General features: G+C 44.8%; 1 protein-coding gene across 4 annotated transcripts in view; it reads left to right on the forward strand.

Moving 5' to 3' along the window:
- The window catches only part of LOC123481242 (septin-9-like), a 45,811-nt gene extending 33,707 nt beyond the window's left edge, over positions 1–12,104 (forward strand). For 3 of the 4 annotated variants that reach the window (XM_045217251.1, XM_045217248.1, XM_045217249.1), the window contains exons 3-10: positions 1,909–2,037; positions 2,127–2,208; positions 2,301–2,438; positions 6,738–6,855; positions 9,056–9,151; positions 9,266–9,362; positions 11,648–11,699; positions 11,848–12,104. In XM_045217251.1, the coding sequence (XP_045073186.1) occupies positions 1,909–2,037; positions 2,127–2,208; positions 2,301–2,438; positions 6,738–6,855; positions 9,056–9,151; positions 9,266–9,362; positions 11,648–11,699; positions 11,848–12,031 (896 nt within the window). In that variant the 3' untranslated portion in view covers positions 12,032–12,104. The remainder of the gene's footprint in view (positions 1–1,908; positions 2,038–2,126; positions 2,209–2,300; positions 2,439–6,737; positions 6,856–9,055; positions 9,152–9,265; positions 9,363–11,647; positions 11,700–11,847) is intronic. The other variant, XM_045217250.1, reaches the window with a different exon arrangement.
- The last annotated feature ends 11,532 nt before the right edge of the window (positions 12,105–23,636 follow it).

Raw genomic sequence — 23,636 nt, forward strand, 5'->3', positions numbered from 1 at the left:
TTGGTGTTTCCTTTATTTTGGCAGTTACCTGTACTTTACCACGGTGAGAAGTGATTAAAGCTACAAAGAGCATGTTGAAAGACCTCGAGTCTCTCTTCCCAGCTTAGATGTCTCTGTGTATTTGTGTTTGCGTGGCAGTCAGTGGGGATGGTGGTAAAGCGCACACACACACACACACACACACACACGGTGTGTTTGTATATGAGCCCTGCGGGACTGTGTTTTGTATACATACTAGATGTCATAGTGGTTCTGAGGAAATCCTAAACCATTGGAATGTTGTTTAAATTAAGGGTGGCATCTCATGGCACCAAGTCAATGAAGACCTATCTGGGCAAGGTGAAAAAGTATTAATTTCTGTCATTGCTAATAATCTCTGACTAGGCTATATCTTTATCTTGTTGGCACACCGTCACTGATAAGCATCCCAATCCTCATAGTTCTTTTTGGAAAAGGGCAGCATTCAGTCAGCGCTACATCAGAGACGTCAGAAACGTGTGCCCACTTGAATTGGAGTTGTAACGTTGGAGAAAGGCAGACCTGTAGTGAATGTGATAGTTGTGTTCACAAGCCCAGGGTATGTTGTGCAATTGTGCACATACATGTTATAGTGGATATTGGAATCACATGATAAATTCCAGGTTAGAATAGAGAGGGTTATTGCTTGTTGACGCGTCCCTATCTGTTCATATGATCTGTCCATATACATGAGCAGTATGATTATGAATCAAGTCCTGATGATTAAGATAAAGAAGACATTTTATAAGGTTGTCCTTTTACAGGGATATAGTTGATCCAATGACCTACAGTATACAGGGTAGCACTTGATGTGAAGTCATTTTACTACTGTACAAATGCCTAACTCTGATTGGTTTTGAAGTGGCCATTTTGTCTATCCTCTATGACAGTTTTTCCAAAACTCTGTCCTGCCCACCCCCCAGGTGCACAGCTGATTCAAATAACCAACTCATCATCAATCTTTGATTATTTGAATCAGCTGTGATGTGCTAGGGCAAAAACCAAAACGTGCACCCATGGGGAGCCCCAGGACAGAGTTTGGTAAACCCTGCTCTTCTATGACACAGCAGCAGTACTCTCTGTCCCTCTCTAAAGGCATTGTGTGAAAGGTCAGTGGAGATGTAATCAGACTCCAATCTCGTAAGGCCTCTCTATGAGATGTATTACCCTAATCCCAGCCCTAAAGCCTCTTAGACCGCAGCAGTGTCCCCTATGCATAAAGGCTAATTAAGCTGGCACGGCTGGGCTGCCGATGCCCACTATCAGGCCTGCTGCTGATGGATGCCTATGGGGAGGTAGAGGAATAAATCAAATGTATGTATATAAGCAGTTGTCACAAAGTGCTTATACAGAACCCAGCCTAAAACCCCAAGCAGCAAGCAATGCAGATGTAGAAGCACAGTGCCTAGGAAAGACTCCCTAGAAAGGCAGGAACCTAGGAAGAAACCTAGAGAGGAACCAGGCTCTGAGGGGTGGCCAGTCCTCTTCTGGGTCTTGGTGAGGAGTGTGTTGCCGGTCCACCTGTCCTCTGTAGCCCCACAGCAGGCTGGAATGACCCTACAGCAGGCTGGAATGACCCTACAGCAGGCTGGAATGACCCTACAGCAGGCTAGAATGACCCTACAGCAGGCTAGAATGAACTTACAGCAGGCTGGAATGACCCTATTGTCATAGTCAGTGAGTGCATGAGGACACACTCTTTGCCTATCTCGATCTTTCACATTACTTGTGTGTAGGGTCTCTGTTCAGAGTCAGGAAAGCTATTGTACATTCACAACAGGTTAGAAGAGCCTCTTGGTTGAAGAAAAGCCCCTCTGTTTTTTGTGTGTGTGTCCAATACATGTGTGTGTCCAGACCTATAGTTCACCCCCCTGTGTTTGTCCCTAACAGGTCAGAGTGGGCTGGGGAAGTCGACCCTGATGAACACCCTGTTCAAGTCTAAGGTCAGCAGGAAGTCTGTGGTATCCACCCCCGAGGAGAGGATCCCCAAGACCATCGAGATCAAGTCCATCAGTCACGGTAACACACACACACACAGAGATCTGTGGTATGCAGTATACATTAACAATGTAATACATGTCATGGATTTCTCCTGTCTCTCTGTCTAGACATCGAAGAGAAGGGCGTGAGGATGAAACTAACGGTAATCGACACTCCCGGCTTTGGGGACCACATCAACAACGAGAACTGGTGAGTTGTAGTTCTTTTATCCCTACCACAGAGTGAATGTCTATGTGTCGTTGCCTGTCTGTGAACTCCATTTCCCATATGCCCCCCAACAGCTGGCAGCCAATCATGAAGTTCATCAACGACCAGTATGAGCAGTACCTGCAGGAAGAGATCAACATCAACAGGAAGAAGAGGATCCCAGACTCACGGGTTCACTGCTGCATGTACTTCATACCACCTACTGGACACTGGTGAGTTATGGACACACACACTCACACACACACACAAGCACGTCTGGGACTTCACCACTTCCTCTAGTCTGACCACCACCCTTTTTCTTTCGACCACATGTAGAAGTCATCATGTCCACAGAGACACGGAGGTATCGCTTTGGGAATCAGGTTTCACAAAGACTCCTTTGACTTTAGGAACTAGAGTACCCACTGTCTGGGAAAACTAGTGTACCCAATCCTATAGACTGTGAAAGCAAGCAGGGTGTGCCAGGGAGACTAAGATGATGTACAACAAAGCATTTAGGAGACATTTGTGTATGTGACCAGGAACCGCGACTTGGCAAATTAGAGAATTACTTCATATTAACCAACCGAAAATATAGACATCAAAATCCTAGACATTCATGCAAAGTTAAAAGCGTTTATTCTAATAGATGGGGAAATCGTTAAGTGACTTCAGTATGTCTCAGAGCATACAAGATTGTGTCAACGTCCTGCAGTCTTCTACACGTGTATACATTACTAGCAGAATTGTATTAAACACCCAGATGGTGGCCATTTGTTTAATTTTCATGACATTTGCAAAGACACACTCTCATAATACCAATGACATTGCTCCCTGCCGCTCTGCTAGTGATTTAGCAAATGTTCCCTTTACTCACGTCTGCAGTTTGTTAGATTCATTTAACAGGGATGAAAGTGTCCTTGTGTGCCCCCTGAGTGGACTTGCATGCACACACACACACACACACACACACACACACACACACACACAACACACACACACCCCGTCTGAGCAAATATCATGACTCCATCTACTGGCTCAAAATTGTCTCTTCCATCCTCCCACATCAATTCCTTGACCTGTAGCTGAACAGTTGTCCACTAGTGATTCTCTGGAGTGTATTGAGTGTGTGTATCCCACTGTTTGACACACTCCGTCACCTCCTCCTTATGACACCACAGCTGCATATTGGGGGGGTTGTTGTATCCGCCTATGTGGCAGCTGTACAGTCAGTGCATTGTCCAGACCCTCTTTCGCATGAGCCAAGGCTTTTTCCCTCGTTCTCTCTCGTCACAAAAGCTAAAATGCCTCTTTTCCCCTGCCATCCCCTCCCTCTCTGCCAGTCCCCCTAAAACCCCCCTAAACAGGCTCTCTTGGAAGCTTCCAAGCACCTGTCCCCTCTAGGGCCCTCTTAATCAGGCCTGGAAACGGGGGGAGCAGGAAGTAGGATCTTCTTTACTGCCAACAGGAGACTTCAGAGCAGGAGTACAAAGAGGAAGTCCTACTCCTCCACTCACCACCACTCACTTTGGGGCTGAAGCTACAACGTGGCACTGGGCTAGAGAACACAAGCAACACACATAGGGATGTATAAAACACACACACATACACACAGTCAGCAAAAGCAGATGGGACGAAACGGGATGGGGGAGAGACACTAATGTGTTCAGTAGCCAATGCTCATCTACAGGACAATGTAAGGATGAAACCCTGGTGTCATGGTGTTCTTACAGCACTATAGATCTGACTGTGGGATGAACCTGGCTCATGGTCTAGACTCGAAAGTTCTGGAACAATTCTCCCAAACTGTCCCAAAACCAAAAGACTCCAACTCCCATTCTTCTTTCCTCTTCATTGCTCTTACAAATGACTTCTCCTCTATGGTTGAGGTCTGCAACAAGGGCCTGTAACCAATTACTAACACACAATGCCAAAGCCATGGTTGTGTCCCAAATTACACCCTATTACCAATTTAGTCCACAAGTTTTGAGCAGGGCCCCTATGGCTCTGGTCAAAAGTAGTGAACTACATAGGGAATAGGGTACCATTTGGGAAGCAACCCATGTGTCTAGGACAGCTCCATGCTTTGGTGCCATTATGTCCATAATGGAGAAATCCCAAGCAGAAAAAAAGTATTCGATGGTAGACACCGCTGAATATTCAGTTATATTACCAAATAATAGCAGAGATATCAAGTTTTATAGCCCAATGGTTGTGGCTCTGTGTTTTTATTGTCAAACTTCTTGACTGCAATTTGAACGTATTAGGCCTTGGGTTAGTAGGAGTACTTTAAGTGTCAGCAATTTGCTGTCTCTTTTGTAGCATGCGTCCCAAATGGCACCCTATTCTCTGTGGGCTATGGCCAAAAGTAGTGCACTATATAGGGAATAGGATGCCATTTTGGTCGCACCTGTAGCCAACGGAAGCTGATGCAGTCTTGACTCCTTCCCTCAAGGCTGTCCTCTTGTTACCTCATGAAGGATGCTTTCCTTGAGAACTACCAGGGTATCCCACGGTTACGCCAGGCAATGTTGCACTCGGACTCTCTTGACCCGTGAGGTGGTTTCAAAGGCATCAGAGAAAGAGGAAGGAAGAAGAGAGCTGTCTACAGTGTGGTCACCCCCTTCCTCTGTATGGTAGCTTCCATTTTGACCACAGAACAGCTTTCAGAGAATTAGCAGTGACAGCTCAGCCCTCCCTCTGCAGACACAGCTACCAAGTTGACTACTTCCCTTTTGAAGTGGAAATTTGAGCATATGGCGTGTGTCTGCGTACATATGTTTAGTGTGTAGGAGTGCATTTCATGTGTGTGTTGACCTTTGTGTTGATAATTTCCCATTTAACTGGAGAACTGGAGTATGGCTATATTGTGTGTGGACATGTGCATGTCTATCTGTGCAGTGCGTCAATTTGTAACCTCTCATCTATTTGTTCAGAAGCGTGTGAACATCTTCATAGTCAAACATCTACAGTATGTATTTACAGATGTGTGGACATAACACTGATGCACATGTAACACGTGTGTGTCTGACTTACAGTCCACAAAGCTGAGGTCACGACTCCTGAAAGGAACAGTAGATCACATTATAGGAGGAGCCCAGGAGAGCTGCATCATTGGTCTATTGGGGATCTCTCTCACACCATCCCTCTCTTTCATTTTCTGTCCCTTAACATGAAGTGGTGTTCTCTTCCTCTCTCTCTCTCTTACCAGTCTCTCTCGGACTTGACACGTGTACGGTTCTCTGTTTCCGCCCCGTTCAGTGTTCCGTGTGCATGTCTCTCCTCTCTCCTGAGGTGGCCCCTCGACACTCCAGCTGCTCCAGGTCTTTGAACCAGGGTGACCCGGCATGGCTGGGATAATTGGAGGGGAGAGGAGAGCAGGAGGAGGAGCTGGAGAGGGGAACAACCAGAGGCACTACTGCCAGCCAAGCGGAGAGTGGTGATACCATAAGAAAGAGAGAGACTGAGAAGAGATTGGGGGGGAAAGAGAGGGAGCATATAGAAAGGAGAAAGTAGAGGAGGAGGAGGGAGGAGGAAGAGGAGGGAAAACCAGAGGCATTGCCAGGCTAGCTATGGTGATGCTCATACAATTAGCAGAAATTCAAAATGATCAAAGAGCCCACTCTGTAAATGTCATGTACTTGTAGTGCATTGTTCCAAACTATGTCTTAAAATGAACAAAATCAAAAAGGGTGAATTTGAGATATTCATATTCATATTTTCAATGTTGAATAAATGTGTTTCAGAGTCTAGGCATACTCGATATGGAACAACCAGAACCACAGCCAGGCTAGCTATAGCCTGAACATTCTCATGAATTCTCCTCTGAGAGAGCAGAGAGGAGAGAGTATATAGGAAAGAGATGAGATGGGGAAGACAGAAGTTGTATAGGAGAGAGTAGATAGTGAAGCTCTAAGACTTGAGATCCAGAGTAGGATGCACAAGCTTTGTATGAGTGGTCATATGAGGTCAAGGTTCCTCATCACATTCTGCTCAATATAGATATGTATTTAATTGCATTATCCCACACATTCTAGCTCCCAGAACTGCCATCCATGAGGAACATCTTGAGAGGACCATTATCTGTTTGCAGGCTTATATCAGTTTCAGTTCTTAACCATTTTGTGTTTAACCTTGGAAAGAGGTTGTGATTTGCTTTTTAAATTTGAGAACTAGGATTATACTGGCACACTGCTGCACAATCACATTGTCATTGATCAGAAAAGAATAGACAGTGGACCATCATTTCCCCCTAGTGGTATATCTGTCTCATATCATCTATGACTGAAGAGTCTTCAGTGGATGTGACATATATTGCCTCACAATACACTGCTTTATCATACGTCTCAAAATAAATGTATTTTGTGATTGAATACACGTTTTGGATGTGTTTTCAATTATACCACAGTGCTGCATTACAATGTAACCTACCAAGAAAATATCTCCTTTACTCTTGAAGTTATCTTATTAACATATTTCTCTCTCTCTCCTTATCCCCCCTCTCTCTCTCCCTCCATGTTGTCTCTCTCCAGTCTGAGGCCCCTGGATGTGGAGTTTATGAGTCGTCTGAGTAAAGTGGTCAACATAGTCCCTGTCATCGCTAAGGCAGACACACTCACCCTGGAAGAGAGGGACTTCTTCAAACAAACGGTAAGGTGTGTGCACGTGCGTAATGTGTATACATGCACGTGTGTGTACACAAATAGCCTATGACATTGATCTGTAGATTTGCTTTTAAACTAGTCCCTTTTGCACTACAACAACCTGACCTGGGCTGGCATTAGGCCTTTACAGCAGGGTAACACGAGGGTAAGAACACACACAGGCCGGTATGAAGCCATGCCAGTCATTACAAACAGCAGCCATCTGGATGAACTACTGTACTCTGCCCAGTCTAGGGAGTAGCGGTATGAAACCCTGGAACACTTAACAACTGATGTTTTTAGCCAGAAAGGAGCATTCTAAGAAGTTATTTATTTACAGCACAGTATTCCAGCTTACTTTAAACCTCAGAGGCAGCTGTACTGTAGCAGGCTAGTCTCTTATTAGCAAGAAGCTACTGGGTACAGTAGATGGAGAAACAACCACAGGACCTCAGATGAGGAGTTCCCCTCCAGAGTTTAGGGTAGAGGCTGTCTAGTAACTACTTGGTAGAGGCTGTCTAGTAACTACTTGGTAGAGGCTGTCTAGAAACTACTTGGTAGAGGCTGTCTAGAAACTACTTGGTAGAGTCTGTCTAGAAACTACTTGGTAGAGGCTGTCTAGAAACTACTTGGTAGAGGCTGTCTAGTAACTACTTGGTAGAGGCTGTCTAGTAACTACTTGGTAGAGGCTGTCTAGTAACTACTTGGTAGAGGCTGTCTAGTAACTACTTGGTAGAGGCTGTCTAGTAACTACTTGGTAGAGGCTGTCTAGTAACTACTTGGTAGAGGCTGTCTAGAAACGACTTGGTAGAGGCTGTCCAGTGGTGGTCCGTCTAGTAGCTACTCCTCCATGAAAGAAAGCACAGCCATTTCTGTTGATGACTCATGTCTATGGTATAGAGGCCAACTTCGATGGAATTCTCAGTTGCTGCTTTCTCTTCCTGCTGTGTCTTGAAATCTGCACTATACCAAGATACACAGGCCTAAAGGACCTGCTTGGCTTAGTTTAAAAAGGCCTCTGCACCCCCCTCTGTCCAGTGTGTGTTTGTTGGCCAGTGGTCAGTGTGGGAGAAGAAAGGAACACGCACACACACACACATTCGAGGGACGCTAGTCTCCCTCTCTCTGGCCTCCTGCGACACAGCTTTATTAATTCTGGTGGAGGAAACACACTGGGCGACTTGGCTACCGTTTCCCCCGACAATGGCCAATGAGAACAAGGCAGAGCGAGGTGAAGCTCTGGGGCTTGTAACCCTGCTTGTTTTGGTTGGCTGCATGGGCTGGGCAATGTACGACCCTGGGATTGTGATCTTACTGTTTTTTTGACGTTTCTTTCTTGTTCTCTGTTCCCTGCAGCAGTTGACATGCAAGCAAAGGGAACAAGCTTTTTATTGTTTTACCCTCTGTGTCCAACAGTTAGTGCGGGCTTGCATGTGTGTGCTCTGTTCAGGTTCCCCCGACTGTTGTAGGCTTATAATGTAGGCCTAAGGCTGAGAAAGTTAAAGTTTAAACTTTCCAAAAAGTATAAACAGAGAAATTTAGAAAACCTGTTCATCATCGACCGAGTAGAAACTGTCAAAGTAGTAATTGTGAGCGGAACGGTCATTAATTTAAAGGCCATCACCGCTGGCAGAAGTCATTCTCATTCTCTCTTGTCTGTGTTCCAGTCATTATAAAGTCATAGAAGAAGAAAGGCGGCCATTTTGTAAACCTCACTGTCTGGCTGTATATTTGTATAATAGTGGTTAACCTCCACATTAACCCTCCATGTTAGGGAACACTCTAGATCATTTAACATCAAAACCAGCCTTAGCAGTGTTTATGATGGACTCAGAGTGACCTACACTAGAATTGTAGTCAGTCATTTCCTATTCTGTTATATTTTCAGTCATGGTGACCTCATACTGGTCTAACAATCTGGCTATCTGCATGAATAATTTATGTTTTTATTGTTGGCAGTTAGCCAGTGAATGTTGAGTTGGAAGAATGAGTAAGCTTACTTACTGTTGATGGATTCTGATGTGACACAAGTCTCAGCCAAGTCTTTCGCCTGGTGGTGAGTGAAAGGCTTTGTTGTGTGTTGTACTGGGCAGGACACACTCCTCCATCTCCAGGACTAGATGACTTGGTGCTGTTCTACAGTACATTGATGTAACACTGCAACCTGGTGTTAGATTGTGACGTGTTTCTGTTTTATGTTTGTGCAGATCAGGGAAGAGCTGCGAGCCAACGGGATCGACGTCTACCCTCAGAAGGAGTTTGACGAGGACGCTGACGACAGGATGACCAATGATAAGATCAGGGTGGGTTTACAGTGTTGTAAATACGCACACACTCACACACACCACTGACCGACCGACGCATGGATTCATTATAAAGCATTGTTGGTCTTAAACCATGAGTTGTGTGTGTCATAGGAGATGATCCCATTTGCTGTGGTGGGGAGCGACCAGGAGTACCAGGTCAATGGAAAGAAGCTTCTGGGCAGAAAAACAAAGTGGGGCACCATAGAAGGTAATTCAACACACACACATCCATTACTATCCCTGTCAAATGAATCATGTAAAATGGGTTGAAGCAGATTTGCCATTGCCTGATTGGACTGCACAGTACAGTGGATCAACCATGCATGTTACTGCTACCAGTACATGTTTAAATCCCAGCCAAATGATGTAGTCTTTTGTGTGACTATGAGCAAGTGTTTCTCATATCCACGTTTCTCTGGTCTGTGACTAAAGACATTTTTAAGTCACAGACACAAGGAGGATCTACTGACCTGTCTGCATCCATAACACAGTGGGAGAAATGTGCACAGACAAAGATACTGTACCACACACACACACACACACACACACCAATTCACAGTAACAACTTCCATACAGTGTTTATGTTTTTTGGACTGCACTGAGCACTCTTACTACCAAGAAGGGGGTCGTACCAAGTGAGTGTTCTTGACCCTGAAGGGGGGGGTGGCATCTAAGGAAGGTGATGATGTGGAGGACAAAGAGAAGGAGGAGGTCTAGAGAGAGAGGGGGAAAGAGAGGAATGTCACAGCTCCTGTTCACTGGAGGGCTGACTGTCTCCTTCCCAGATTGCACCTGGCCCCTCCAGGGCCCCTCTTGGCCCTTGGTGAATGCTCCTCTCATCACTCCACACTTGTAGACAGACGGCTGATGCACAGCAATATTATTCTGGACCTCTGTTGCTGTTAGGTGTGTTCAAAGGACCAAACAACCAGTGAGCATAGCATACACAGCCTTCTAGTGTTCTAGTACTTAGGACCTGCTCTTGAACTGTCAAGGTGTCTTTAAAACACCCATGGACTGTAATTGAACTCTAAGACAAAGGTGTGTTTGTGATAGCATGGATGTGATAAAAGTGGGAAATGTGGTTGTCCCCTGGCTGAGGGAACAATGACTCTAGCCCAGCCAGCTCAGGCAGTGGGAGAGAGGGATGGAGGGAGGGAGGGAGGGAGGGAGGGATGGATGGAGGGATGGATGGAGGGAGGGAGCAAGGGAGAGGAAGCTGCTGGGCACGTCTCTACCGATGCCCCAATGTCATTCCCTCTTTCACATTCGCTACCGTTCTTCCTCCTCATTCCATTCCATAACAGTCATACATATCTAGAGGGCTGGTACCTATACAGCAACATATATAAAACGTGTCCGTCTCTGTGTGTTTGACATGGGTTCTTGTGTTAATCCCCTGTTTGTAAAGAGAGACCAGCCTGGTTTTAAATTAAGGGAGACCTACCACCACATTAATCTCTCACAGACTATGGTGGTTACACAGCAGCACCCTCTTCTCCCCCCCTCCTCTCCCCCGCCCTTCCCTAGGAGGGATGAAATGTAATTTCCTGCGCTGCGATTTCACATAAATAGCTCTCCTTTTTCATTTTGTGGACTTGACATAATCTATCATTCAAACATGTGTTGGACCCTTTGTAGACTCCAGCAAATTGTCATGGAGAGTTTGTTAAACTGTCTGACTTGCTAAGGGGGCCTAGATGTAACCCTCCCGTTGTCCTAGGGTCAAAATGACCCGCCACTGTGTTGAACCAACTTTATTTAATTTTTATATTTTGGGGATCATTTGTGAGAAGGAGTCAGTGAGACTTTAAAGAAAGTATCACTGCCTCCTTCTCACAAATGATCCAAAAAATATAAAAATTAAATAAAGTTGGTTCAACACAGTGGCTGGTCATTTTGACCCTAGGACAACGGGAGGGTTAAATTACTTGTAGTGGAGGGTGTAATCTTGATTTAAGAACATTGCTGCAGATGTCAAGTTAAATGGGCATCCTTGACCTGTCTTTGGCGCAACACTCCCATCTTGTGGCAGAGTGTAGAATAGCACACGGCATTGAACTTGTTATAAATCAAATAAAAATGTATTTGCCACATGCCCCGAATACAACAGGTGTAGACATTACCGTGAAATGCTTACTTACAGCCCTTAACCAACAATGCATTTATTTTTTAATAAAAAAGTAAAATAAAACAACAACAACAAAAAAGTGTTGAGAAAAAAAGAGCAGAAGTAAAATAAAATAACAGTAGGGAGGCTATATACAGGGGGTACGGTGCAGAGTCAATGTGCGGGGGCACCGGCTAGTTGAGGTAATATGTACATGTGGGTAGAGTTAAAGTGACTATGCATAAATATACACACCTTGATACACAAAATATTTGGTACGTGGGCTATTGGATTGAATATTATTTAAGTAACTGTAAACAAAAAACACTTGCTGTTTATCCTATAGAATGTAAAAAAAAAAATCTTTTTTTCTCTTTTTGCAGTTGAGAACATTGCACACTGCGAGTTTGCCTATCTGCGAGACCTTCTCATCAGGTGAATATTAACAGGGTTTTAAGTGATGGGGATAATGAGTAATTCACTTGTGATTTAGGACTGTGTTTGAGCAGTGTTTTGATGACGCTTGATGTTTCTCTGGGTAACATTTCTCACTAAATCCCCATCTTCGTTTCCTCTCTGTCAGGACCCACATGCAGAACATCAAGGACATCACCAGTAGCATCCACTATGAGGTGTACCGCGTCCGCAGGCTGAATGAGACCAACGCCCAGCCCAATGGCCAGCCACTCAACACACTGGTCAACCCACAGCCACAGCAGGCCAATGGGGTGGCAGCACAGCACCAAGTCCTGACCCATGAGATGTAGACGTCTGACCACCTGCAGAAACACACACACAGACACACACACACACGTGTGTATATATATATATATATATATATATATATATATATATATATAAAATGGTTGGCATACTGTGACACACCACACACAAACATGCAAACACACCACGTGACACACATGTGACACACACACACATCCACACACACCAACACCCATCAAAACTGGCTAACATAAACTGTATACACTCCAAAGAGGGTACCAATAACAATTCTTACATGACCAACTGCCAAAACAGAGTTTCTGTTACCTGACATTTCTAGTGTAGGTAGTTGTAGGTCAGAGCTGTTGGGTAAACAGTACAAGATGTCCCCTAGGGAGATGGGATGCCACAATAGTATAGCATACAGATGTGTACAGAACAGCTATCTAAGTATAGCACATCATCATTTAGCTAAACTAGAAATAACTGGTCGAAATGACCTGTTCTGTTGTGCTGTATAGTGTTGTCTAGATATGGGAGATATTGGGAGGTAGGGGTGGGAAGGGTTTAGGTACTTTGTATGTTTTGACACATCTGCACTGCCCAGAAAAGCAGCAATGCGGTGTGGAGCAGCTTTGAAATCCCTTTCTTTTTCAATTGTGTTTTCATATCTTTAAGACCTCTTGCCAAACCATCCTGTCAATATGCCAATGTCATATGTTAAACGTATCATGTTCATGCATACAGTGCATTTTACATTTACTGTTGTGTTATAATATTGTATTGTTTATTATCTGGATGGTGGGGATGTAGGGAACAGACATCCCTATGCTATCGGACCTTTCTCTAAACCAAATAAATGCAATTTCTGTTTTAAAGAGAAGCAAATATATAGAATTGATTTATAAATAGATATTTATGCTTGTTATGTACTCACTTTTTAATTGAGTTTGATATTCATATAGCCTACCAGTCGGCCTACACACGCCCGTTGTTCTCAGAGAGTAGTTGTACCAGAGAGGATGGAAAATCTATAGAGACCCTCTTTGGTTGTATTTGTTTGCCCTCACGCTTTGTCTCCCCTGTATTTATAGAGAATTGTATGAATCTAGATTTATGTTCTGTCTTTTTGGACATGTTACAGAATAGGACTACAGGTAGGTTGAATATGTAGCCTACATACACAGCTTGAAATAATATTTAGTTCTCCGACAGTTTTGCATTCCCGGTGTAGTCAATGTATAACTTCCTTATCTTCCCTACTAAACGTTTATTCCAAAAAGTCATAAATGTGCCATTCAGCCAAACACAATTCTTCACTCAGCCAAAAACTCATGGACAGAGGTCAAAACCAAGAGTACTATTCATTCAGCAATGTATCTTACATAACATCAAAAATTACAAAAGGTAATACGTTTACTGTTGTATAGTTATTGTGTAATTTGTTATAGTATGATGAGAGTATGGTTTATCTTTGATATGCTATGTCATAGAAATAAAGATTGATATTTTTATTGTTTACAATTATGTCTTGATTGCCAATCCGTTTCACCTGTGCAGGTGACTCCTCTTAACCAATCACAAAAGCCCCTATGCTCACGCGCAATTAGGTGATTCAGCCAGAGATGTCTGACTGTCTGGACCCAGCAGGCTTCAAAGGCTACCAGTGCTCTGTAGAACAATGTTTACGCCTGGCCGCTATCCTGACTCATAAAAGGAAGGCAATGCTTTCTATAAAAGTTTGATGCCCCATTTATTGGATCTTCAAATGCCAACGTTTTTCATGTCTACAAGCTCATGGCCAAGGGCCCATAGACCTGGGGACCCCAAGGGGTGAACTTTTGGGGTTTTGCCCTAGCACTACACAGCTGTATTATTGGAGAACACAGACGTCACATAACCCAGCAGATGGCACAGGGGGAGCTGGCTGGCACTGTCGTGGTACCCAGGGGCGGGATGGCTAAAGCTTGAACTTTAATATCATCATTAGTGCCTATTTGTACCCTGTCTCTCAGTTTTCAGAGAGGCTGCCTGCACAGTAGGGCAGTGGTTCTCAAACCTCTCCTCGGGGACCCCCAGCCGTTCCATGTATTTGAACTATTCCACAGCTAGCACACCTGATTCAACTTGTCAACTAATCATCAAGCCCTTGACTAGTAGGTGAATCAGGTGAGTTAGTTCAGGGCTACAACAAAATTGTGAAACATCTTGGGGTACCCAAGGAGAGGTTTGAGAACCACTGCAGTAGGGGACCTTACTCCACCTCCTAGTGACAAACACACAGTCACACGTGTGTACACGCATACGCCCAACACACATTGCAGCCAGCTACAGATACACACACTCCATTTTACAGCTTCCCATCATTGTTCACCAAATGCTCTTCTGGGGAACGCAAAAGTCTGAATCCAAACATAATAAATGGCTATTGTAAGGCATGACGAGTTGAATATATACAGTGGGGGAAAAAAGTATTTAGTCAGCCACCAATTGTGCAAGTTCTCCCACTTAAAAAGATGAGAGAGGCCTGTAATTTTCATCATAGGTACACGTCAACTATGACAGACAAAATGAGGGAAAAAAATCCAGAAAATCACATTATAGGATTTTTTATGAATTTATTTGCAAATTATGGTGGAAAATAAGTATTTGGTCAATAACAAAAGTTTCTCAATACTTTGTTATATACCCTTTGTTGGCAATGACACAGGTCAAACGTTTTCTGTAAGTCTTCACAAGGTTTTCACACACTGTTGCTGGTATTTTTGCCCATTCCTCCATGCAGATCTCCTCTAGAGCAGTGATGTTTTGGGGCTGTCGCTGGGCAACACAGACTTTCAACTCCCTCCAAAGATTTTCTATGGGGTTGAGATCTGGAGACTGGCTAGGCCACTCCAGGACCTTGGAAATGCTTCTTACGAAGCCACTCCTTCGTTGCCCGGCGGTGTGTTTGGGATCATTGTCATGCTGAAAGACCCAGCCACGTTTCATCTTCAATGCCCTTGCTGATGGAAGGAGGTTTTCACTCAAAATCTCACGATACATGGCCCCATTCATTCTTTCCTTTACACGGATCAGTCGTCCTGGTCCCTTTGCAGAAAAACAGCCCCAAAGCATGATGTTTCCACCCCCATGCTTCACAGTAGGTATGGTGTTCTTTGGATGCAACTCAGCATTCTTTGTCCTCCAAACACGAGAGGTTGAGTTTTACCAAAAAGTTCTATTTTGGTTTCATCTGACCATATGACATTCTCCCAATCCTCTTCTGGATCATCCAAATGCACTCTAGCAAACTTCAGACAGGCCTGGACATGTACTGGCTTAAGCAAGGGGACACGTCTGGCACTGCAGGATTTGAGTCCCTGGCGGCGTAGTGTGTTACTGATGGTAGGCTTTGTTACTTTGGTCCCAGCTCTCTGCAGGTCATTCACTAGGTCCCCCCGTGTGGTTCTGGGATTTTTGCTCACCGTTCTTGTGATCATTTTGACCCCACGGGGTGAGATCTTGCGTGGAGCCCCAGATCGAGGGAGATTATCAGTGGTCTTGTATGTCTTCCATTTCCTAATAATTGCTCCCACAGTTGATTTCTTCAAACCAAGCTGCTTACCTATTGCAGATTCAGTCTTCCCAGCCTGGTGCAGGTCTACAATTTTGTTTCTTGTGTCCTTTGACAGCTCTTTTGGTCTTGGCCATAGTGGAGTTTGGAGTGTGACTGTTTGAGGTTGTGGACAGGTGTCTTTTATACTGATAACAAGTTCAAACAGGTGCCATTAATACAGGTAACGAGTGGAGGACAGAGGAGCCTCTTAAAGAAGAAGTTACAGGTCTGTGAGAGCCAGAAATCTTGCTTGTTTGTAGGTGACCAAATACTTATTTTCCACCATAATTTGCAAATAAATTCATAAAAAATCCTACAATGTGATTTTCTGGATTTTTTTCTTCTCAATTTGTCTGTCATAGTTGACGTGTACCTATGATGAAAATTACAGGCCTCTCTCATCTTTTTAAGTGGGAGAACTTGCACAATTGGTGGCTGACTAAATACTTTTTTCCCCCACTGTATCTTCAGAGTTATGCGACGCTAGGGAGCGGATGTGTTTTGTAAGCTGCTCTGTGTGATTTACTGTTCTCTGCAGGTTGTTGGCTCAGTTTGATCCCTCTGGAATCTTCCATTTTAGCAGGTTGTTGGCTCGGTTTGATCCCTCTGGGATCTGGATGTCTGAGTCATTTCATTCAAAAGAGTGAGATGGAAAATATTTATCATAATGTGTGTCAGCATGGAGCTCTCCTATTTAAAATGTTCCTTTACAATGTTCCATGCTGACAAAGCATCAGTTAAAACGGGTTCCTCCAAAATCATGTCACAGAACCCTGACTAACTGGTCTCTCTCTCTCCTATTGCCTCATCAGGGTCAGAGGTCAATCCGAGCCACAGTAACATGTCCATCCCACCACATCCGCACCCTGCCATTACATGGCGCTGGCGACTTCAACTACTTGGGCATCAATACCGCCCTGGAGCAGATGAGGAAGAAAGCCATGAAACAGGGCTTTGAGCTCAACATCATGATTGTTGCTGAGGCATTTAATATGCATGTAGACATACACACACTCCAGCTTGTTCTTCAATACTAGCATGAAACCCCATTGGGGAACCCTTACCCCGAGTGCCCCTGAGATTGGTACACACTACACATAGTGGCATTCATCCTTCAGTAGATAAAAGAAAGCTGTCAGGCAGAGAGATGGAGTAGTAATGATGCCCATACTGTAACAAGCTGAAGCACACTCTCGTTAAGAGAACATCAACAGCTCAAAAGGGCCAATTAAATGCCACCACCAAATCTGTGCCCTTTCTTCACACACACACACAGAGACACACACAGACACACACACACACACACACAGAGACACACACACATACATACATACACACACACACACAGAATAGGGGCTCATACACACACACACACACACCCATACACACACACACACAGACACACACACACACACACACATACACACACACACACACACAGAGACACACACACACAGACACAGACACACACACACACACACCCATACACACACACTCATACACACACACACACAGAGACACACACACATACATACATACACACACACACAGAATAGGGGCTCATAAACGCAGCCTCTTACAACATTGCCTTTTAGAAATGTTGCATGCGCTTCTTGTGTGTGTGCATGTGCATGCGAGTGAGCGTGGGTGTGTGTGCGCCCGCGTATGTGTATGACCGGGATCATCAACTATAATTATAATTTTCTTGAGTGGATGGTCAGGGGGCCGGAACATTATTACAAATAATTTGTAGACTGCAAATTAACTGCAAGAAGCCCAAACGGATATAACATTTGACTAAAGCATAATAATTTCAAACCTTGCTTACATTTGTATACGATCGCATATATATCTTAGTGGTGGGAGGGCCAAGAGACCAGAGGTGTCAGAACAGAGTGCTCCGGTTGGGGTGTAGGGTTTGAGCATAGCCTGAAGGTAGGGAGGGGCAGTTCCTCTTGCTGCTCCGTAGGCAAGTACCATGGTCTTTAAGTCGATGCGAACTTCGACTGGAAGCCAGTGGAGTGTGTGGAGGAGCGGGGTGACAAGGGAGAACTTAGGAAGGTTGAACACCAGGTGGGCTGCGGCGTTCTGGCGTTAAGTTGCAGGGGTTTTATGGCACAAGCAGGGAACCCAGCCAACAGAGTTTCAGTAATCCAAACGGGAGATGACAGGTGCCTGGATTAGGACCTGCGTCGCTTTCTGTGTGAGGAAAGGTTGTACTTTACGGATGTTATAGAGCATGAATCTGCAGGAGCGAGTCACTGCTTTGATGTTTGCAGGGAATGACAGATTGTTGTCCATGGTCACGCCAAAGTTCTTTGAACTCTGGGAGGGGGACCCCATAGAGTCAACTGTGATGGAGAGGTCTTGGAGTGGGCAGGCCTTCCCCTGGAGGAAGAGCAGCTCTGTCTTGTCGAGGTTGAGGTGGTGGGCAGACTTCCAAGCTGAGATGTCTGCCAGGCACTCAGAGATGCATGTCACCACCTGGGTGTCAGAAGGTTTGGGAAGGAGAAAAGTGGTTGCGTGTCATCTGCACAGCAATGATAGGTGAGACTGTGAGGCTGTGATGGAGCCGAGTGACTTGGTGTTTAGAGGAGAGGGCCTAGAACCTAGCCCTGGGGGACACCGGTAGTGAGCGCATGTGGTGCAGACACAGATCCTCTCCACGTCACCTGGTAGGAGCGACCTGCCAGGTAGGATGCAATCCAAGAGTGTGCAGAGCCTGAACCAGCAGATGGATCTAGGGGGATGAGAACACACTGAGAAGTGATTGAAGCAACAAAGAGCATGTTGAAAGACCTTAAGTCTTTCTTCCCTGCTTAGATATCACTCAGTGTTTTAAGTTTCAAGTTTTAAGTTTTAATGAGTCAGTATAAATGTGTGTGCATGTTGTGTCAATTCAGATAGTCCTCATAGCCATTCTGTTAGCTATTTAGCAGTCTTATGGCCTGGGGATAGAAGCTGTTTAGGAGCCTGTTGGTGTCAGACTTGATACAACGGTATTTATGTGTGCGTGGTGATGGTGGTAGAGTAGAGCGCATACACAGACACACACACACACACACACACACACACACACACACACACACACACACACACACACACACACACGGTGTGTTTGTATATGAGTCCTGCGGGAGTGTGTTTTGTATACATACTAGATGTCATAGTGGTTCTGAGGAAATCCTAAACCATTGTAATGTTGTTTAAAATAAGGGTGGCATCTCATGGCACCAAGTCAATGAAGACCTATCTGGGCAAGGTGAAAAAGTATTAATTTCTCTCATTGCTATCATGTATGAACTCGGAAAATCGTGTGTGTGTGTGTGTGTGTGTGTGTGTGTGTGTGTGTGTGTGTGTGTGTGTGTGTGTGTGTGTGTGTGTGTGTGTGTGTGTGTGTGTGTGTATGTGTGCGTGTCCGTCCAGACCTATAGCAAACTAAGCCCCTGGGTGTGGTTGTCCCTAACAGGTCAGAGTGGTCTGGGGAAGTCGACCCTGATGAACACCCTGTTCAAGGTCAGCAGGAAGTCTGTGGTGTCCACCCCCGAGGAGAGGATCCCCAAGACCATCGAGATCAAGTCCATCAGTTACGGTAACACACACATACAGTGGTGCCCAAAAATATTGACACCCTTGATAAAGATTAGCAAAAAATGACTGGATAAAATAAATAATTCTAATACTGAGCTATATTGTATGCTAAAAAAATTGGGAAATTATATTGTTTTATACTAATACAATGGCTCAGAGAAAGAGATTTTGTTTAACAAGTAATACTTTTTTTTCAAAAACGTAGGGGTCAAAGTGATTGACACCCCTGTTTTCAATACCTTTCAATACCTTACCTTTTTACGTTTTATGCGTTGGAGAACACATTGGGAGTGATGTTAGACCATTCCTCCTTACAGAATCCTTCCAGATCCTTGATATAATTTGTCTGCGCTTATGGACTGCCCTCTTCAATTCAAACCACAGGTTTTCAATAGGTTTCAAGTCCAGAGACTGAGATGACCATTTCAAAATGTTGATTTTGTGGCCAATTAACCATTTCTTTGTGGATTTTGATGTGTGCTTGGGGTTATTGTCATGCAGTACAACTTACATTTACATTTTAGTCATTTAGCAGACGCTCTTATCACAAGCCAGTTGTGGCCAAGTTTCAGTCTCCTGGCAGAGGCAACCAGGTTTTTGGCTAAAATGTCCTGGTACTGGGTAGTTCACTATGCTGTTGACCTTAACAAGGGCCGCAGGACCAGTGGAAGCATAATGGCCCAAACATGTAGGTTGATGCATTGCTATGTTTTCATTTATAAAGCCTCTTTACAAAAAGTCCCACTGTACCTAACATCATTACTAAACTTTAGACATACGAGTTACTACACCCGGTCTCAGGGATGGCTAACTCAGGAAATTCCTTTGGTCTCTACTGAGTTAGGTAAATCAGCTTTTAGTTTTCTTGCACCTTATTTGTGGAACAATCTTCAAAATGTTCTTACATTTTATGTTTTGGTGCCTCTAGGGCAATTCAGAAAACGGTTTTTCTTTCTTCTTGCATTTTGTATTTATATTGATGTGTTTATTTTCAGTAATTTATGAAATTCAAGGCTCATCTGTAAAAGAAACCTTGGTCTCAGTATGACTCCCTGATAAAATAAAGGTTAAATATAATTCACCACCATATTTGAAAGTAGGTATGGGATTCATTTCTGCTCATGCATTCTCATTTCGATGCCAAACCCACTACTGGTGTGCATGGCCAAAGAGCTCTGTTTTCATGTCATCAACTAACACACTGATTCTACTCCAAGTGCCAATGCTGTTTAGAAAATTCTAGTTTAATTCTGTTAAATTGCGTCAATTCAAATCTGGTATTGGAACAAAAAGAGGTCAATACACGTCTTCTAAAATAGACTAGTATTTTAATTAATGCAAAACACTTCAATGGTAAATATGATGTTTGTATATACGGGTCCACTGAAAAACCACTCAGGGCACTCAGAGAACTGGTCCATTGTTATAAGTTCTTCTTTAAATACTCTGACAGAGATGGTTCCCGCTCCCTGCTGGCCTATCAGAGTAGAGGCTGAGCGTGGTTTAGACTTACTCAGCCTATCGTTGGCGCACAGGCTGGTCCCAGCCCCTTGGTGCTTCACTGTTGCCAGGTGTTTAGTTGTTTTGCAACTTGTCTCGAGTCAGCAACCTCAGACATCTTTGTAGCAGAACACATGTCATTGAGCGTTCTAACAAAGAGGCAGTGTGTATGTGAGACACAAGCCTTATCTCAGCCTACCCCCTAATAGTTCCCCACATTAATCACAGCCTGTTATGTTAAACAATCTATGTCAGTACAGCACAAACCTATTATGTTTAATCATCAATGTATTCTTTCTAAGCTAACAGCACATCAAAAATATTTTTACATTTTCTAAATTTTAAATTTTAGTAATTTAGCAGACGCTCTTATCCAGAGCGACTTACAGTAAGCGAGTGCATACATTTATTTATATACTGGCCCCCCATGGGAAACGAACCCACAACCCTGGCGTTGCAAACGCCATGCTCTACCAACTGAGCTACATCCCTGCCGGCCATTACCTCCCCCACCCTGGACGACGCTGGGCCAATTGTGCGGCGCCCCATTGGTCCCCCGGTCACGGCCGATTACGACAGAGCCTGGATTCGAACCAGGATCTCTAGTGGCACAGCTAGCACTGCGATGCAGTGCCTTAGACCACTGCGCCACTCGGGAGTGCAAAATGTATTTACATTTGTTGTATGAGAGGAAAATATACTGTAGCTATTTGGCCTATGAACAACAATGGTGAGGGAGTTCTCTTCTTATCCTCTTCTACATGATAAAAGGGCAGGTACTTAAATGTCAGACGCACACTGGTTCTCTTTCAATTATTTGTTTCGACATCTCATTGGGATTCACTAGAATCCTGTAAGTAGCTCGAAGGACTAATCAGACCAGTCGAGTGGCGTATGAGGGAGCCCTTCCTCTCATACCAAAGAGCCACTCACCTGCCCTCTTATCATTCTCACATCTCTTCCTCACAGAAGAGTTCTACTTGGCTCTCCTCAGCACGACTTGATAATTTTTCCTGTTTAACTGTTCACATGTGTGCCGTTAACCCTGCGCTCGGTGGCGTAACCTTATCAGCTCTCGTCTTTTGTGTTGGGTGATATTTTCGGGTAAGAATTTGCTTCAGCGCCTTTCTTCCTTTGTCTCCTTTAGTAGCTAGCATCACACGGCTAGCTGCGGAGACTTGGCTAGCTTAGCTGCAAGGCTTACCTAACCTGGCTAACTCGCTGCAAGGCTAGCTATCTGGAAGGGTAGAATTACTAGTTTGCTCTCTCGTTTAGTTCAACCCTTCATCAGCGTTGACTAGACCTACCATCCTAGCGTCACTGCTTATCGGTCGAGAGCCACGCTTTTGTTCGTCGCATGACCAACATAGTGCTAGCTTCCTTTGGCTAATTTTGTGCTAACTAGCTAGGGTACTAGCCCTCGTGGCGAACGTTAGCTACATTCACATTGTTAAAGGATTAGCTTCTCTGGCCAGCACTCTTAACTAGCTAGGCTACTAGCCCAAGTTGTGAACGCTAGTTACGTTTCACTTTGTTAGCTGTTTTTTGGAGCCATGGAACCTGCTAGCTTAGTGGGGCATCGATGGCGGATGAGATATTCGCTCATTGATGTCAGCAAATGTGCAGCATATTAAGTGGCTCATACCCATGGGGGGTGGCATCACAGAGAGGGAGTGGTACGACATTAGTAAACTCCCCTCTAGCACCGTCCCAGGCAAACAACTCCTCCCAGCTTGCGTGGCTGAAGCAAAATGCAATTGGGATAAACCTTTGACTGGCAATGTCCAAACCAGACTTTTTGCCAAAATGAATGTCAAGGACAAGCCATCGGTGGTTGAGTGGTCACTGGCCAACCACCTCAACCCCAGTACCTCGTCAAAGACGGGCACTTCTCTCCCTGTTAAGACAAACCGCTTCTCCACATCTATCTACCAAAATGTCTAAGTCTCTGCTGCACATTCTTTACGGGTGTTGAACGTTATGTCCCTACTACTACCTTACCAGGCCGATTTGATGCTGGAGATGCATAATCTCCTATCAATTGGCAAGCCTAACCCAAACCTTTGGGAAGAGATTTGTGTCGTCACAGATCTCAACCTCCAAGCCTCCAGGGGTGCCATTCAAGCCTGTGGTCATGCCATGAGCCTTGCAGTGGTAGGGGAGAGAGCCCTGTGGCTAACGGACAAGAAGAAAGCAGATTTCCTTGACGCTCCTGTCGAGCTGAAATGACTGTTTGGACCACTTGTCACCATCATTCGGCAGAAGTGCAAACTTCGAAAGGAGGAGGGCGAAGCCTTCAACTTCTGTCTGCCCCGTAGATCTGGGAATCGTGGTTACCCGGCCAACCCGTCAAGAAGCCAAGGCTTCGTGGCAGAGAGAGGGCAATTTGCTGGCAGAGCTTTCTGCGAGAAGCCCCCAGCGACACAGCGGTCATCGACCCCACAGTTCGGATCCCCTAACGGGCCGACATTGGGGAAAAAGTTCCTTCCCTGAAGCAGCATCGAGGTTCCGCCCATTTGATTCCCCTGCGGGGAAGGGGTGCCAGACCTAGGGGTACGCGGCAGAGAGGGGCAGCCAACAGTTCACCCCACTATGGGGAAGGGGCACATCTGTGCAGCGACCCATTTTGATGCATTCACTCTGCTGTATCCAGGCATCCACAGACACAGATTGAAAATACAATGAAAGGAGATTCGATCCATCACCGCACCACTGGTGACCATGAGTCTATCGACCTGTGGGTGACTCACCAGCAAAGCAGGGAACTGGCATGCAGTCCAGCCCTGGATCTGGTCCACAGTGACGAAGGGGTACAGACTGCAGTTTGCTCTGAGACCACCCGCTTTCAACTGAATTTTGGAATCAGTAGCGACTCGCGACTCGGTACGCATACTAGAGCAGGAAATCTCCTCTCTACTAAGCAAAGGGGCTATCAGGGCGATACCAGTGGCAGAGAGCCA

The sequence above is a fragment of the Coregonus clupeaformis genome, unplaced genomic scaffold (genome assembly GCF_020615455.1).
Source record: "Coregonus clupeaformis isolate EN_2021a unplaced genomic scaffold, ASM2061545v1 scaf0980, whole genome shotgun sequence".
Classification (NCBI taxonomy): domain Eukaryota; kingdom Metazoa; phylum Chordata; class Actinopteri; order Salmoniformes; family Salmonidae; genus Coregonus; species Coregonus clupeaformis.